The sequence below is a fragment of the Cebidichthys violaceus genome, unplaced genomic scaffold, assembly GCF_023349555.1.
Source record: "Cebidichthys violaceus isolate CVI_PGR_0920_01 unplaced genomic scaffold, fCebVio1.0.p SCAF_19, whole genome shotgun sequence".
NCBI classification, from domain to species: Eukaryota; Metazoa; Chordata; class Actinopteri; order Perciformes; family Stichaeidae; genus Cebidichthys; species Cebidichthys violaceus.
In genome coordinates, this window is record NW_027176361.1 from 3,795,187 (window position 1) to 3,811,272 (window position 16,086).

Below are 16,086 nucleotides of genomic sequence, written 5' to 3' on the forward strand. Positions count from 1 at the left end.
TAATAAGAGCACAGAGTGAGAGAAGAGGAGATTTACAGAGTGCATCGCAAATCCAAAGTGTGCATGGTTCGATGTAACCAATAGGCGGTACTGTGCCATTCTTCATGAAGCTTTCTCCATCTCCAGCCCCGAGGACAACACTGTATCCCTGCTTTGGTTTGCTCCCTAATTGACCTAAATACTGGATCCTCACGATCCCTGAAGGCAGACTATCACATAGCTTACAAGAGGAGTCTCCGAAAAACGAGACAGTCTCGTGTGTGTGTGTTTTTTTTCTGGAGTAATTCCTGCCTCTTCTAGACGAAATTTCTGCCTGGATCTCACACAGCGGAGCTCTCGCTGCTCTGTGGACTGCTCCGGGATGGTTTCACGCGGAGCAGAGGACACTCCTGGCTGGAAACAAGACACATTCCTGGTGATGATTTCGTAAAAATCCAAATCTGGGATATATATATATATATGTTTTAACGGTGAAAGCGACAGACGAAGTGAACATGCTCGACAATAAAGCGCCGAGATCGAAGCTGGGTCCTCCGTCGAGAGGTCCGTCTTTCTACATTGAGAATCTGCTGCGGACTGCACACAGAGGGGCTTCGTCCGAGGAGCGCGTGGAGAGCCCGAGCTCCAAAGTTACCGTCCACAGCCCGGTGGTCTGCCCGGGACAGGAGTCAAAACGTCTGGACGGCAGCGAAGTGCTGAACTGGAGCGGGACATCACCAAACACAGTGCGCGGCACCTCGAGAAGTGAGTGCGCCTGTCAGTCAGTATACGATCTGTGCTAATCTGTAGAGTACGGGAATACAAATGTTGTGAACGGGTTTGCTCTCATTCTGTGTGTTTATTCGGGATAATCTGCTTTTACAGGGAGAAATCGGGATTAAAAACTATGGTTTTAACAAGTATCTTCACCCTATACCCTCCAAAACCAGTACACGCGTAGCAATACTAGTCTGGATCAGAATGAGGCTACAGCAGAGTCCAGCAATTATCCATCTCACAAAAATAAAAACATCTCACTCTGGTTCTTCAGCAGGCCACGAGAGGACATGACACTATGGTCTGAGCACGTTCCACCTTCACTTCCTCCGCGTAAAACACCCAAACTCTCCAGTTATCAGCCTGTGTTTGGCATATAGACAACAATATCATTCTGATGCTCCAAACGGACCAGCAGTTGAGATCTGACGCTCGTTTATAATCTTGGAGAGGACAGGCAGCATGAATACGCACGTGTGGTGCAAAACGGGAAATATATCCGATAATGTTTTGCTATTGGACACGAACGAAATTAAGCCCAATCAGTGATTTATTGATTTTTTTTATTTTCTCCACCATCCTCGCAGGTCCACTGTACAAAGATGAACAAACTGTGACAACGAGCGACCGGGATTCCCCAACCCTAACGGGACGGGCGGAGTCCGATGAGCCGGAGGAGAAGGGGGACGATAGTCTGACGGACGACCGAGAGGAGGACGACGCGCGCTCCTCCTACAGCTGTGATACAGGTGAGGCCAAAGTACACAGGCTACATGCCTACGCCTTAGAAAAATAGTCCGCCCCGTGATCTGCTATCTGCACAAGAGGGCACCACGCATGCGCTGTCCACCTGAAACGCTTCCTCTGGCATAAGAGTTGTTTGTCACATCCACAATTTTATATTTAGTTGTTGGCGTTTCACAAAGTTTTTAGTTTGGTGTAGTTTGATTATTTTTCTTGACAGAGGGTATCAGCAGCAAATGTCCACATATATGTTTTTTGTATCAGGGGTGTAGAGAGTTCCTGGTTCAGTGAGTCATGGGCGATATTAGTCCGTAAATACCTTGAATTTCCATCTACTGTATCGGATTCCCTGGATTGGCCAAAAACAGATCCTTTATCAATAAACTATCACTTAATTGTCTTTCCATAAACTCTTAATTATATTATCCCTTATAATTATATAATTATAAGCAGTTCCATTTACTTTAATCTCTCCATCTCTCAGCTGACATGAAAGTGGCGCGCAAGAAGAAGACCCGCACCGTGTTCAGCCGGAGTCAGGTGTTCCAGCTGGAGTCCACTTTCGACCTGAAGCGCTACCTGAGCAGCTCGGAGCGAGCCGGGCTGGCCGCCTCGCTGCAGCTCACCGAGACCCAGGTGAAGATCTGGTTTCAGAACCGCAGGAACAAGTGGAAGAGGCAGATCGCTGCCGACATGGAGGCCAGCAGCGCCGGCGTCCCCTACCCAGCCCAGAGGGTCGTCAGAGTTCCTGTGTTGTATCGCGAGAACGTCACGGCGCCAATGACGCTGACCGGCCTGCCTCAAGTGACGCCACCGATGTTGGGCTTCTCCAACACCATCAACTATCCATTGACTTCCCACTTCACCCACCCGGTGTCGTTCCTAACGCCACAGATGACCGGGCTGGTGTGACTTTAAGGGTGGAGGTGACTTTAAAGAGACCAAGCATACGTGTTCGTGAACTCTTTTGACACAAGTGAATCAAAATAAAGATGCTGCAAACATACTCATTCTAGTTCACTTTCAGATCCTGTAAAGTCAGACGATAATAAAGTAAATTCATCCTGTGTTTAAGTGTTCTAGGAGAATCCATCATGATCTTTGAATGGCTGCTTTAATAACCCTTAAAACAAGACTCTCTCTCTCCCAAATGTTGTTTTCCAATTTATTTTAAACTTAACAAGTGATTTGGAAATGTTGTGCAAGATGTAGAAACTATGATGGATGTTTGCAGTCTTTTAAACTGTCCACAATCCCGTCCTAACCGGAGGACATTTCACACCAGTTTCACGTATAGCTCTATTGTGTGATTCTTTTTCACAGAAATTGTATGGATGACCCACACATATTGGGTAAAATAAGGGTCACTACGACTTGTGAAATGAACCTGTAGCATCCTTGTAAACAAGTTAAGATTTTGGGGGGGGGGGGGGGGGGGGGGGGGGGGGGGGGGGGAATAGTGAATGTAAGAGTAAGTGCACAAATGATATCAATGCTCAACACCAAGAAAACAGATGTTTGTGAACATCTGAGTACAGATTCAAAACAGGAAACCAAAGTCACCAGACCCTGTGTGTTTTGGCCCAGCTTTAACAGACAAAACCAGGCCCCACATTTCCATTTTCTATTTCTTCTGTCTGCTTTTAATCTGCATTCCGAGTCTCATGCAGATTTTTGTCACATGTTTACAAAAGGAGATGTACAAGCACAGCTCTGAATCGTTTTGACCCTCATTTGAGCCCATACACACAATTTAGGAATAGTGTCCTCAGACTGACACGAAATAGTAGAAACTCGATCATTAATGAAAAAGGTGTTTGTGAGATGTGAGCATGGGTGCATTATAGCAATATTCTTTGACACAGTTTTTTTTTTTATTCAAGAGGATTTTAATACAGACTTTTGTACACTGATATGTTCACATGTGAATAAAATGTATGCACAACTTGTTTGGAGGGTTTTTACTGTAGGGCAACATTGGATGTGTTTTCTGTCCTAAATATATGAGCTAAACTATATGCATCAGAGAAGTTCACTTGATGAAGTGACACAACGTATCTTTATTTTAGGTCATATAGTTCACATGACCCCAAAGAGTTGTCAAGCTGCGGTGTGGGAAAAAAAAAGTTTGGTATCAAGCAACCACGATAGTGAGACCGACTCCAACTCTTAATCAAAGGGGAGCTCAAAGGAGCTCCGCAAACGTCTCGAGTTTGCTCAGTCTGGTGCGTGAAGCCAGCGGGCAGCAGTCTCGATGACATAAAAGTGTGTAAAGCTACAATATGGCAGCCAGACGTTTAAATCTGCATCCCGCCCTCATCTGCCCCACAACCTGCCCAATCAAAAGCCGCTAAACCGCAGTCTTCCGGGTCGCTGAAGAGCGTCGCACCTCGCTCCTCTGCGCGCGGCTAGTCGCAGCCGAGGAGCAATGGTGCTCGGAGCGTCCGGAGACGTCGGTGTTTCGGGAATCTCGGAGGAGCCGATGAAATGCCGGGGAACATGAGCAAAGAGGACGCCCCGAGTCGGAGCGCTTCTTTGACGTTCACCATCGACAACATCCTCAACCTGAAGCAGCGGGGCCGCGGGGACTCGGACGGGTCGAAGGAGCAGAGGGACAGTGGATGTAAGGGTGGCGGACACGCGCGGTACGATGAGGCGTGGGACGTCCGGAGCAGGCATGGCAGCGGATCAGACGAGACAGGTAACTGGGAATTTATCGGCCATGCATGTAAACCAGCAGAGAGACTAAGAGAGTCTCTCCAGTATTTTCGTTTTACATTTTAGGCATTTTCAGGCAGAAAAAATAAAAGATGGATGAAAAGTACAAGAGACTGGTGGTATTTCTTGAAAATATCTTCAGAAATGGTCTAGATCGTGGGCCAGAAGTCGTTGTTTATTGTTGTTCTATATATTATTAATCAGACTATTGCAATTATTGTGCAGCTTCTTTGCGGTTTTTTTGCACGCAAGAAAAACAACAACAAGTATGTGCGTTTGCCTTTACCGCCGCATTAAAGCACGTTTTGTCGCTTCATTCACAGCGCAAAGGAAGCCCAAAGTCCACCGCGGGGAGAACACATCGCCGATGACCGCTGGCTCCCGTCCCGGGGCGCAAAGTGCGCACACAGCCGAGGACGCGACCGAGCAGGAGCAGGAGCCCTGCGCGGATTCTAAAGCCACGGTCAAGAAGAAAACCCGCACCATCTTCTCAAAGAGACAGATCTTTCAGCTGGAGGCGACTTTTGACATGAAGAGGTATCTGAGCAGCTCGGAGAGAGCGTGTCTCGCCGGCTCTCTGCAGCTCACCGAGACGCAGGTCAAGATCTGGTTTCAAAACCGCCGCAACAAGCTGAAGAGACAGATATCCACGGACATGGAGGGGCCGCTGGCCGCCGAGCACCTCTCAGAAGCGGGGAAAAATGTGCAATTACCGACTTTTTACAAAGACAGCAGCCTGCTGGGCGGATGTTTGTTACCCATGCCTTTCCCTGTCGTGTACCCGACTGCAACCGCTGCGCCTTACATCTACTTCTCCAACACTGGCAAATATTTCGGCCTGTTTGATGCAGACTGATGCTTCTCTCTGTTTGGGATCAGATGACAGCGTGTGGACAGTCGGACATACGCGTTCCCCTGTTTTGGCTGTAGGCCTGTCACTTTTTTTTTTTTTTTTTTACTTAATAGAAATATTCCCAAATCTAATGTCAACATATCAACTAATCCAAGACATGCATGTGCCACTTTTTGTATTATTATTATTATTATCGTGTTATTATTATCAGACTATTATTATTATTATTATTATTATTATGATGCTTGAGGCATTTGAATAGAAAGCTTAACATCAGAAAAATGTGCGTGTGTAATGTCATCTGAACGAATGTAAGTTAACTCTGCATCAACTTTATAACTCCACGTCACTCACGTTGTCTTCTTCGTCCCCTGTGTTGAACTTTGAAATAAGTTTCTCTGGAGCGACACTCCGTTTCTATTTATATGGCCTTATTATTATTATTATTATTATTATTATTATTATTATTATTATTATTATTATAATTGTTATTGAATAACGAAACACTTGTTTGTTTTCACGTGACCTTTCATATGACAGACTGTTAAACTGTGAATACAGTTAGTATATCATGATGAATTTTGCAATAAAAGTGTAATATTTGCAATTTTACCAGAGTGTGTTGACTGAAGCTGAATAATATTCGGACAAAAGACGTTCTAGCAAAATCAACTTCCACGTTTGATGATTCATTGTGTTTTATTACATTATTTTTCTTTTTATTGTGCATTTGGTCCCGTGTAAAAAAATTAAAGTCTGTTGGAGACATTTTATAAAGTGTGAAAATAGGCAACAAGATAAAGTTCAGAGTTGTCCTCCGCAGTGCCAAATTCGGGGTTAATCCATGGTTTCTTAAAACCTAACTCTGTTGTATTTGCGCGTGCAGTAAACTGGACATAGGTGGAGCAAAAAAAAATACAAATATTTGCTTTATAACGAACAAAGTTTTGAAATAATGCCTAAGTTAATTTCTTATCACAGACAATCATTTACAGTAGTAGTTAACTATCTTGCGTATTTATTAACAGTGGTGGAAAAATTCTGATATTTTTTTCTTAATTAGAATTAACAATGCTACATTGTAAAAAATACTCTGATGCATGTAAAAGTCATGCATTCAAAATCTTACTTGAGTAAAAGTAGCCTACGAAAGAATTAGCATCAAATATATACTTAAGCACGAGCAGTAAAAGTGATATTTATACATAATGGCCGATTTCAGAATAGATACCTTTGGATAATAACCATTGATACATTCATGTGTTCATCACTTTAATGTTGCAGCTGGTAAAGGTGGTGCTAATTCTGACTACTTTGTACTGCTGTGTTTGACCTATATCAGAAGTTATTAGTTGATTTTTTTATTTTGTATGTATAATCTAAATCTGCAAAGTAACTAGTAACTCAATCTATCAAATGAATTAGGTAAAAAGTACAATATTTGCCTTCGAAGTGGTAAAAAGTGACAAAGTGGAAATACCTGAGTAAAATACCTCATAATTGTACTCAACCAGAGTATTTGAGTAAATGTAGTACACCAATGTGTCTCAGCCAATTGCATTAACTCTAGAGAACTCTATACATGTTGTTTTTTGTTTTAGTGCTACCAACATCACCACCAAAGTGTACATTTTTCACTTTTCAACAAAAAGTCATTAATGATCCTTTTTTGCTGATCCATCTATTAAAAGACATAATCTTATTACTCTCTGTTGAAACCATTTAGCTTCATACGTAACTTTATTCAGCATTTTCTATTCTGAAATTCATTTCATTATGACTGGTTATCAGAATCTGTCGTTAACTTAAATCATAAATGTATACACTCGGCTACACTAATATGACTTCCAAATGTAATTCTTTAATAATGTGCATAATCGCATGCACCAAATACAGTTTGGATTATTATTAAAATTAAAGCAGCAACGTGAGGAGAAAATTCATGTGGCAGCACTTAATACAAAAGAGCAAATGGTTTGGACATCCATATGTAATATTTAGTTTCAGATCAACATCTATAAAGACAGCAGGGGGAAGTTCAGTTTAAATATATATATGTATATATATCATTATTTTTTTAAGTGGGTTACAGAAAAGTAAAAAAACTAAAATGTCAAGAACAATTCATGACTGTATTTAACAGAATGTAGTCAAATGGTCAGGTTGGTAATGCTTGAAGTGTTTCATACATTTTGGCCAACGTAGTAAAGGACTTCAGAAAACATCTGCTTCTCTAAACTCAAATTTGACAATGAAAAAATAAATAAATAAATTACATATATATACACACACACACACACACACACACACACACACACACACACACACACACACACACACACACACACACACTTTACCACATCATACTTAATAAAAAGTGATAAAAAGTATTATCACATAAGTTTGGCCAACTGCTCGTAAATGTTATATTCAACATGAGGTTGACAAAAAGTCTATCACAACACAAAACATCACAGTCTGTGGGTCTACTGGACTGTGGGCCGATGGTGAGCGATTTCATAATGTAGAGACTTACAAAAATGTCTCAGTTACCTTAATCATTCTAAACAAAGAAGTAACAAATAAGGTTGGAAAATGCCACTTTATGGGAGTTATGAGAAAAACCGAAACAACCAATGACAGACTAGGCTATGGCATCATTATACACTGAGCACTGATTGTTGATCAATTAATACAGCATTAGCTTTGTGCAGCAGGATTTACATTCTCACGCATGCTCAAGCAAATTTCCAAAAAGCACAACCGAGAGACCAAGAGTAACGTCATGACAGTGTGACTAATGATGTGTCTCTTGCATTCACACTGTTTGACTGACAACTTCTATCTTTGACCAACAAGAAGCTCTTAATTTGAAAGAAAAGCAGTTCTCCTCACCCGAGAGCTGAAAATCTGCTCAAATCAGAGAGTCATGACAAGTTTTTGTTGTAGGTGATGAACACAGTCAGAGGTTCCCCCACTATCTGTTTTTCTTTGCCGTGAGAGCGCATGAGCACAAGTATAGCTGAGTAATGCGTCTCTGCAGAGAGAGCGAGAGAAATGAGAGAAATGTGTTTTTAGGTGGACTTGCATCAGTGCTTCTGGAGAGATTTTCTTCCTAAAGGGCCCAGCAAGCTGCACTTACACACCGTTTCCGGGTCACTTCCCCCTTCAGTGCTGGAGCCTCTCACTGCTTTCTCCCTGTCACAGCCATTCAAGGCCCCGTCGCTGTTAACCTGTGCACTCAACCACTTGGTCTGCCTGCAGATCTCTTGTTTTCTGCACTAAATTCCGGGTCTACCTTTGCGGTGCACGTTGAGGTTTACTGTATCTCATTATTCTCACAAAAGGAAATGAGTTGCTGTTGAACATGTTGCGCCTAAAATGCAAAAACTATAGCGAGGAAAGAAAGGAGTAACTCTTTCACGTGACTTTTAATGCTTCACACAAGTGTTCCCTTACTTTTAACTGAGAGCATCCTTCTAACTTTAGGACTAAAATAATAACTATAACTATTAACAGCACTGTTCCAGTTTGAATATTTAGTAGCGTGATACTAACTGTAAGCTACTGCAGGTCCCAGCCTTTAATGCTACACAGTTGAATTGGATTTTAGGATCACATCGTCTGACTGACAAATGTAAATATTTCATCTTTGGCAAGGATAACCTCCCTGCTTTACAATTTATAGAGTTGATTATACTGTAGCCAGTGTAGACTGAATAACTGAGGATATGTATTCTAATAATTAAAGGCAACCTGCAGCATATTATTACACTAAAGTGCATTTTAAGAAGTGATATCAAGTGAATATGTGTTATGAATACTGAGTGAGATGTATTTAGAACTGTCCAACTTATTGTTGACTTCTTGGTAGTAATATAATACAATATAGGTCTTTGCAAATATTTTTTTCATGATGCAAATTTGGGAGGATGTACTGTGAGTGCAGTGAATATATATGTGGTATATTCATTATGGTGTAGGGACTGTTTGCACCATCACATCTGGGACAAAAATTGAGTCAAGTCAGAGTTTTGTACCTGTGATCTTAGTTTTGCACAATTAAGTTTATCCTTGTAAACTTTGTGTTGCAAGCTGTCTGATATGTGCTTGCTGGTTTAATTTGTTTACGTTTAAATATTTAGCTTTCTTCATGCAAATTTGTTAGGAGGGCACAAAGTTAGAAAACATTTTGCAATCAAAAACCTAAATGTGCCATTAAATATTGAGCCTGCAAGCACAGACCTGAACACGGCTATTTCTAAATGATGAACGTGTGTGTGTGTGTGTGTGTGTGTGTGTGTGTGTGTGTGTGTGTGTGTGTGTGTGTGTGTGTGTGTGTGTGTGTGTGTGTGTGTGTGTGTACCTACATTTTAAGTTTACAAACTTACAATGCAGAAACTTTCAAGCACACCAGTAATAATGATATACTGGTGCATGATTTTAGCATTAACGTTTGGTTTTAGGGTTAAAGGGCCAATCTGTCATTTTCTTCTTCATTTTTTTAGGTTTAAGTATATTAACCTAAATAATTATATAGGTAACTAAGTGATAGAAAATTCCCATTTTGTAAAACTAATCTAATCTGATCATTATTTAAAATAAAGGCAAATTTTACTCCAGTGTTTACAAACATTAATGAAAACACTAATTGGATATAAAACACAAATAATTCAGATTTGTCATATTCTTTTGTTAATTCTGTGTTTTGTTGGTGGTGGGGTGACACTCTTGTTTACATTTGGATCACAGATTGAGCCTCTAAAGTCTAAAGTATGGCTGGATTTAAGTTAGGTTAAAGGTCAGGTTCTACATCGAGCCGGTAAATTAGACAGCAGAGGATGAATGGAAGTCAATACAAATGTCCTCCCAAGTGTAGTAGAAGCGGTTTGTGTGCAAAAGTGCCCGCTTGGCGTGTCATGGAGTGTGTCTGAGACCGGAGGGGGGGGGGGGGGGGTCGGTCGGGTGGGGTTTACAGTCGCCAGACTTCCTGACTCTCCCGCTGTCGGACACTTGTGAGCGCAGCGCTGGCTCTTTGTGTCTCAGCACTCTGCTCTGCAACCACAAGGTTCAAGTGACCCCACCGGCTGCCTGCAGTCTGCCCTGGGCCGGGCTGCACCCCCTCCACCCCACACACACACACACACACACACACACCCCTCCCACACACACACACACACACACACACACACACACACCCACCCAGCCTCGTCTGTCAGAGGCGAAGAAAAATCCATTAAAATCTCAACCTGATCAAAAAGAAGCCCAAAGCCAAGACACCATATGCACTCAGTTAGGGCTATCGATGACTGGCGAGCATTGTGGGGTAGCTTAATACATGCGATTGACTTACTGCCAACAGTGGCAACAAAGACTGTTTTCCTACAAAGAAACAGAGCTGCGAGTTTGGCAGAGTTATTCCGGGCCGATGTGCACCTCAAGGCCATCCAGAGCTGTCAGCACGTTCCTCCAGTTTGACCATCAGTAAAACCACAGAGCACATGGTTTCCATTCGGCGTTAAACGCATGAATGCCGAGCGCTATTGTTTGAAATCATTGATCCCCAAATTGCAAGTGATGATGGTCCCGCTGAATGATTGTGGTGGGAGTTTCTCTCATGCCATTAGCATGCAAATATGGAGACGCGACCAAACTGCTGTGGCTTCGTTTTAATGTCGGAACTTTGTTTGTACGTCCCGTCGAAGTCATTTAAGATCACGTCCAAAATACAGAGAGAGTGAAGGGAGACCAATGTTTGTACTGCAGTCACATAGTACTACTCAGTATTATTCGTACTACACTTGTGCACGTGTGTGTCAGCCAAAGGATCATCATCTCGTCTCCGTCTCAAAAGGTTGACATGTTGTCACATCCCATTTCATCTCCTTAACACAGAGCGACAACTTTCATTGACATTTCCGTATCATTCATTCACCACTGGCGCTGTTGTGAATAGTTGTTAAAGGAGCCTTTTAAGTCTACGTTCACACTTCTTGGCGCCCGACGCTGAAAAAAACAGGCCTATTTTGCTGTGAGCTATCGTTGTGCATTCTCAGATGAGATTTATAATTACTACCAATTACGGTTGGAGCTGCCTCGAGGTATGCTGGTTCTGGAGCAGCCACTAATTGTGGAGCCTGAGCTTAATTTTCTTAACATGATATATCAGAAGTGAGCTGTAACTGATGGAAAATACGACTGTTAAGGCTAATTTTGGGAGAGATAGTAAACAGTGGAGAGTTGGCTAGACATGTGAGCCAGTGATGCAGTATTTCAAAAGCTTAAAGATATAATTTTAAAAAAAAAACACCAATATGATAGTCAAATCTAAAATCAAAAGTCATGGTATTTCCCAGCAGTGGTGTACCAAACTCCAGCTAAGAGGGTGGTGTGTTCAAAGGACTCAATGACACTGCACTTTACAACATAAACAACACCGCATTCATTATGACTCGTAACGTGATAGCGACCAGGGGGATCTGGACCCTCCCGCCAGGCTTTCAGAGGGCTTATTGATCCATTAATTTCATTGACTTTAGTGGTCTGCAGTGACAGAGTGCCTCTGTAAATTGAATGGGGGCTGAGGGATTACAATGACCGTATCTGATGAAAAGGTCCTGCATGAGTGGCGACGACATAAATAAAGCCAAAGGTCATCCATCTTCCCCTATCAGGGACCGGTCCAGTGTGTCAAAGGGGCATCGCAACTCATGCCTGAAGGCCCCCTAGTGGCAAATATGCCACAGCAGTGAAGAGCGGCCAAACATCAGCATATGCTCATCACACTTTGGAGATGCTCAGAAGCAGTGCGAGGACCAAGGCACCTGGAGGATGCTAACACTGAATTTATGTTTGCATCTTTTTCACTAATTAAGGGTTCACGTTTTTTTTTTGATGTTTTAATACTAATTGAACCTGACTATTCTCCCCAATAAATGTCATTATCTTTCATATCAAACAGAGCCAAAGCTGCCAATGAGGAGACTGAGGTCATGTCTGAGGTTTTTGTAACTTCTTACTATGTACATAGATTTTAATTTTGGTGAAAATTGGGCAAGCAGATTGTCAGGACAGCAAGGATGATGATCAATGCTTATTTTATTTTTAAATAATCCCACACATAAAGTTAATTTAGGAGCCGTTCTGCTTGTGTCACATGATCATCAGCAGAGCTCTTTGAAAGGACTCGTCAATATATATATATATATATATATATATATATATAGCACAATGAACAAATCATGTTTATCACTTAAGGTCTTGTAATGTATATATCTTTTAAATATAAATTCCTTTTCACAAGACTGTATCTTGTGCTGCTGCATCAAACTCATTTCTCTAATTTCTCTTATCTAGTATAAATGGGACCCCTCAGTCTTGAGGCAGGAAGTTGAAGTCTGATATGACTAATATCACACCAGCGTGACACTCTTCAGAAACAGATGTAGTGTCAGAAAGCGACATCTCCAGGGATACAGGACCATATTGTGGCCTTTGTTTGCTGTGACATCCCAATATGTATGGCAACAACAGGTCATTTCATTGTGGCCTCTGAGATGAAAAGCCCTGACCTTCGAGGGCACCGGTCTAGCTACATGTCATCTGATCCACGATCGGATGTCTTCCATTTACACAACCACACATGTAGTGAGGCAATTACGAGCAGTAACAAGACTAGCGGAGCCATTCAGAGTGACAGAAGTTATGAAAATCCATTAATAAGTAGAATATGGAGGAACTTCGACGCCCCAGATGACAGAATCCACCCGTCCGATCAAGCTGTCCTCGTCTTTAAGATCCGTGTACACGCTCTGTTACAAAAGACCCACCGAGATCAATAGTACAAGTTGGAGGAAACAGATACTTGAGACTAATGGACACTGGGAATTGCGGCTGATGGGCGCAAAGGGCTGAAATTCATATTGATACCGACATCACAGGCCATTGGGCTCCAAGGGGGCGAGAGGAGGTCACAGGTTGCTTTGACAGCCTACCCCCTCTTAATGGAGGCCTATCGACTGAATTGGGAAGAGGCTACTGCGACTAACTGGGAGGCAGAGTCTGCGTATGCCTGCACTAGAATAAATGTATGGGCGCTTGTACATGTGCACCTTTAGTGTGTGTGTGAATGCAGACATATCAGTTTCTTAACAGTCCTGAGGGACTCTCTCTCTGATCAATAGTAGGTTATTAGTCGCTCAATTCCTTTTTTCTGCTCAGGACCAGGACGGTGTACATGCAGAAATAAAGGGACAAACTTGCTGTTTATTAGTGCACCAATATAACATAATTTAAAACTGCTGCTTGTATCTCACCGTGTGTTTAATGCTTTTACGAATGCTGAATGTCATGAAGTTGCTGCAAACAGCTTTCTAATTAGGAGAACACACACAAAGAGAGGCGCAGACCAGAGCATACTGCACAACTTTTCTCCTTTAAATAATATATATATTACAAACCTAATTATCGTCTTGAAGATTTCATTTTTGAACTTGGAAACAGTCAGATATTCTTACTAACAACTCAAACAGATGAGGTGCTATTAAAAATCTATTATATCAAAACAGATGCAAATATTCTAAACAACATTTCCTTGCTCATTGCTCATCAGTCATGATCACATTGAGCACAAAAGTGAATGGAGAAACAATCAAAGTTGATTTCTTTATCTAGACTGCAGAGATATTGTAGTGAGAAAGTGACAGTTCATTGACAGCTGGTGTATTTCCTGCTGATTTACCCTCCTCTTCCAGGCAATTGGCGTCAGGACAGTAACCCGACCGACATCTCTCACCGCAAAAATGTCATAATCTGCGCTGTAACCATTTTGCTTCCTTCTGAATTGGCGGCATGTGCTCCCAGCTCTGCTCCCCCCCCCCCCCCCCCCCCCCCCCGAGGGCAGAGCAGCTGCACATCTCTCAGCTCATCCAGTGCGACAGCCCGAAATCACAAGTGCAAAAGCCCAGTCATGGGAATTCATCATCGGTAAACACACATATCACTGAGCAATCAGCGGCTGAGTGGAATACAAGTCGAGCTGCGGCTGATGCAGCGAAAAGGACAACTACTCCCCAAATAGGGATCGTTGGATTATAGCCTGAGTGGCATCCTTCCAGGTAGATGCACCTGAGGCTCTTAAACAGGCCGTCTCATCGCCACAGTTAAACCATTACATACGGCTTTAGAGTACCAGGAGAACCACTAACTCACAGCCGCTGTGGGAAACAATCATTACACTCAATAGCACAACAGCTTCATTTATTCCTACGGTGTTCCACATAAACAAATTAAGTCATGGGATAAACTAACTGCACAAACACTTTGGTTGACCGGTCGCTGCCATCTTGGCAGTTACTGAGGCCTCTCTCACCACCAAGCATACATCCTTAATGTTTTAGTCTTACCGTCTTTGTAAGGAAACAATCCAAGAACTTAAGCGTAAACTGCAGAACACACATACCAGCTCAACAAATCAATACAACAGATAATACTAAACAGTAAGAGTAGAGGTTGCCCGTTTGAATTGCAACAAATTCCCACGTTAGAAGACTGATTTGTGAGAATCGGTCCCTACACACGAAGCTCCCACTGACTGAAATAAGCCATCCTTCCTCCATTTTATCTGACTGGTGATGATTTGGTGATTATTTTCAATTCCTACCTGTTCCCACACTGAAAGTCCCTCTGGATAGAAGCATCACTCTCAATCAAACATGAATGCGTCGCACTGTTTGACAATAATGTGGTGCCACAATGCGATTGTTTTCGGATTTAAGAATTAATCAGCAGCTTCCCGCTCCACTTGCCCTCTAAGGCGGGTCTCTGAAGCAGCGCTGGTCACATCAGAGCTGAACAGTGATGCCGCCTCGGTGCCAGAGCTCTGACCCGTTCACCAGCTCTTCGGCCCTCGCCGGAACCCCCAGTGTAACACAATTTGTGACGGTCCAGCTACTTCGGTTTCAACCACTCATCTGAAACAAATCCAGCGGCTCTGGGTGATAAGCAGATGCAGATGGTGCAACACAACTGTTCTGTTGATTGCTGCATGATGGACACTCAGCTACAGGCCTTGTGCAGAAAACAACCATCTACGCTGTGGAAATGCCAATAAGTCAACAAAGAAAATAAAGGACGACTATATTTGCTGGTGATGAATGCTTGAAGATCCTCTCTGCAGTATATCTCAGCTGACAACTGGATCCAGCGTGACAGCTGCCTGAGGTTGAGCCCTCGTCATGATCCGACGCTCAGAAGACGCTCACACAACCTGTCATCTGCTATCTAAGCCACTATTAACACGGTTGTCTCATCAGCTGAGATGAATAATGTGAAGAAAAGGCCACAGTTCACAGCCACTTCAGACTGTCAACAAACGTCCATGTCAATTCAGCTGTATGTCATACAGCACTGAATTTCAAGTATGTTAATTTGAACATTAGCCTTATTGCCACTGGAACATATTGTACATGTGCACAGAGTCAGAATCATCAGAGTAGCTATTTCATATTGCACTGAAAATGGTGTTCGGATGAGTAATACATTCAGGCAAGTACAACAAGGACTGATAATGTATATACAGAACACTTCCAATGTTAAAGGAGGCTACAGCGGCGGAGCACCACACCTCCGGGTCTGTCTCAGGTAAACACTATGAGCTATGTCAGCACAGAAGACTTTGTACTGTTAGCGCTGTTAGCCCCAAACGCTACGGGCCGCCATGTTGAGAGCCGCTGAGAGGCATTTGAAATGCTTGTGTATTATGCACCTTTAAAGCGAGGGGCCTTGCAGGTCTACATTTGCCATAATGCAACTCAACAGCATATTTTTGTTAGACTCTCCCTGCCTGGCAAACATCCATGAATTTCAAACGTGTCTGATTTGTTCTGCAGGAATTCTGTTAGAAATGTCTCTTAAAGACTAAAAGGTCACATCACGTTTCTGTTCAAAGAAATCTACCCAACCTGTAAACTTATGCGTAGTCTGGTAGTGTGACAATGTAATGTATAGTGATAAAA

The 16,086-nt window shown here is 42.5% G+C and overlaps 2 protein-coding genes across 2 annotated transcripts; both read left to right on the forward strand.

Annotated features, from left to right (window-relative positions):
- Window positions 1-494: 494 nt before the first annotated feature.
- Window positions 495-2,412, forward strand: LOC137874888 (homeobox protein HMX1-like). Its single transcript, XM_068713863.1, has 3 exons — window positions 495-744; window positions 1,344-1,505; window positions 1,985-2,412. Exons 1-3 carry the CDS (start codon window positions 495-497, stop codon window positions 2,410-2,412), a joined length of 840 nt encoding a protein of 279 aa, XP_068569964.1.
- A 1,171-nt stretch (window positions 2,413-3,583) lies between these two features.
- Window positions 3,584-5,258, forward strand: hmx4 (H6 family homeobox 4). Its single transcript, XM_068713796.1, has 3 exons — window positions 3,584-3,610; window positions 3,913-4,201; window positions 4,542-5,258. The coding sequence occupies exons 1-3, from the start codon at window positions 3,584-3,586 to the stop codon at window positions 5,072-5,074; spliced, it is 849 nt and encodes a 282-aa protein (XP_068569897.1). The 3' UTR covers window positions 5,075-5,258.
- Window positions 5,259-16,086: the final 10,828 nt, after the last annotated feature.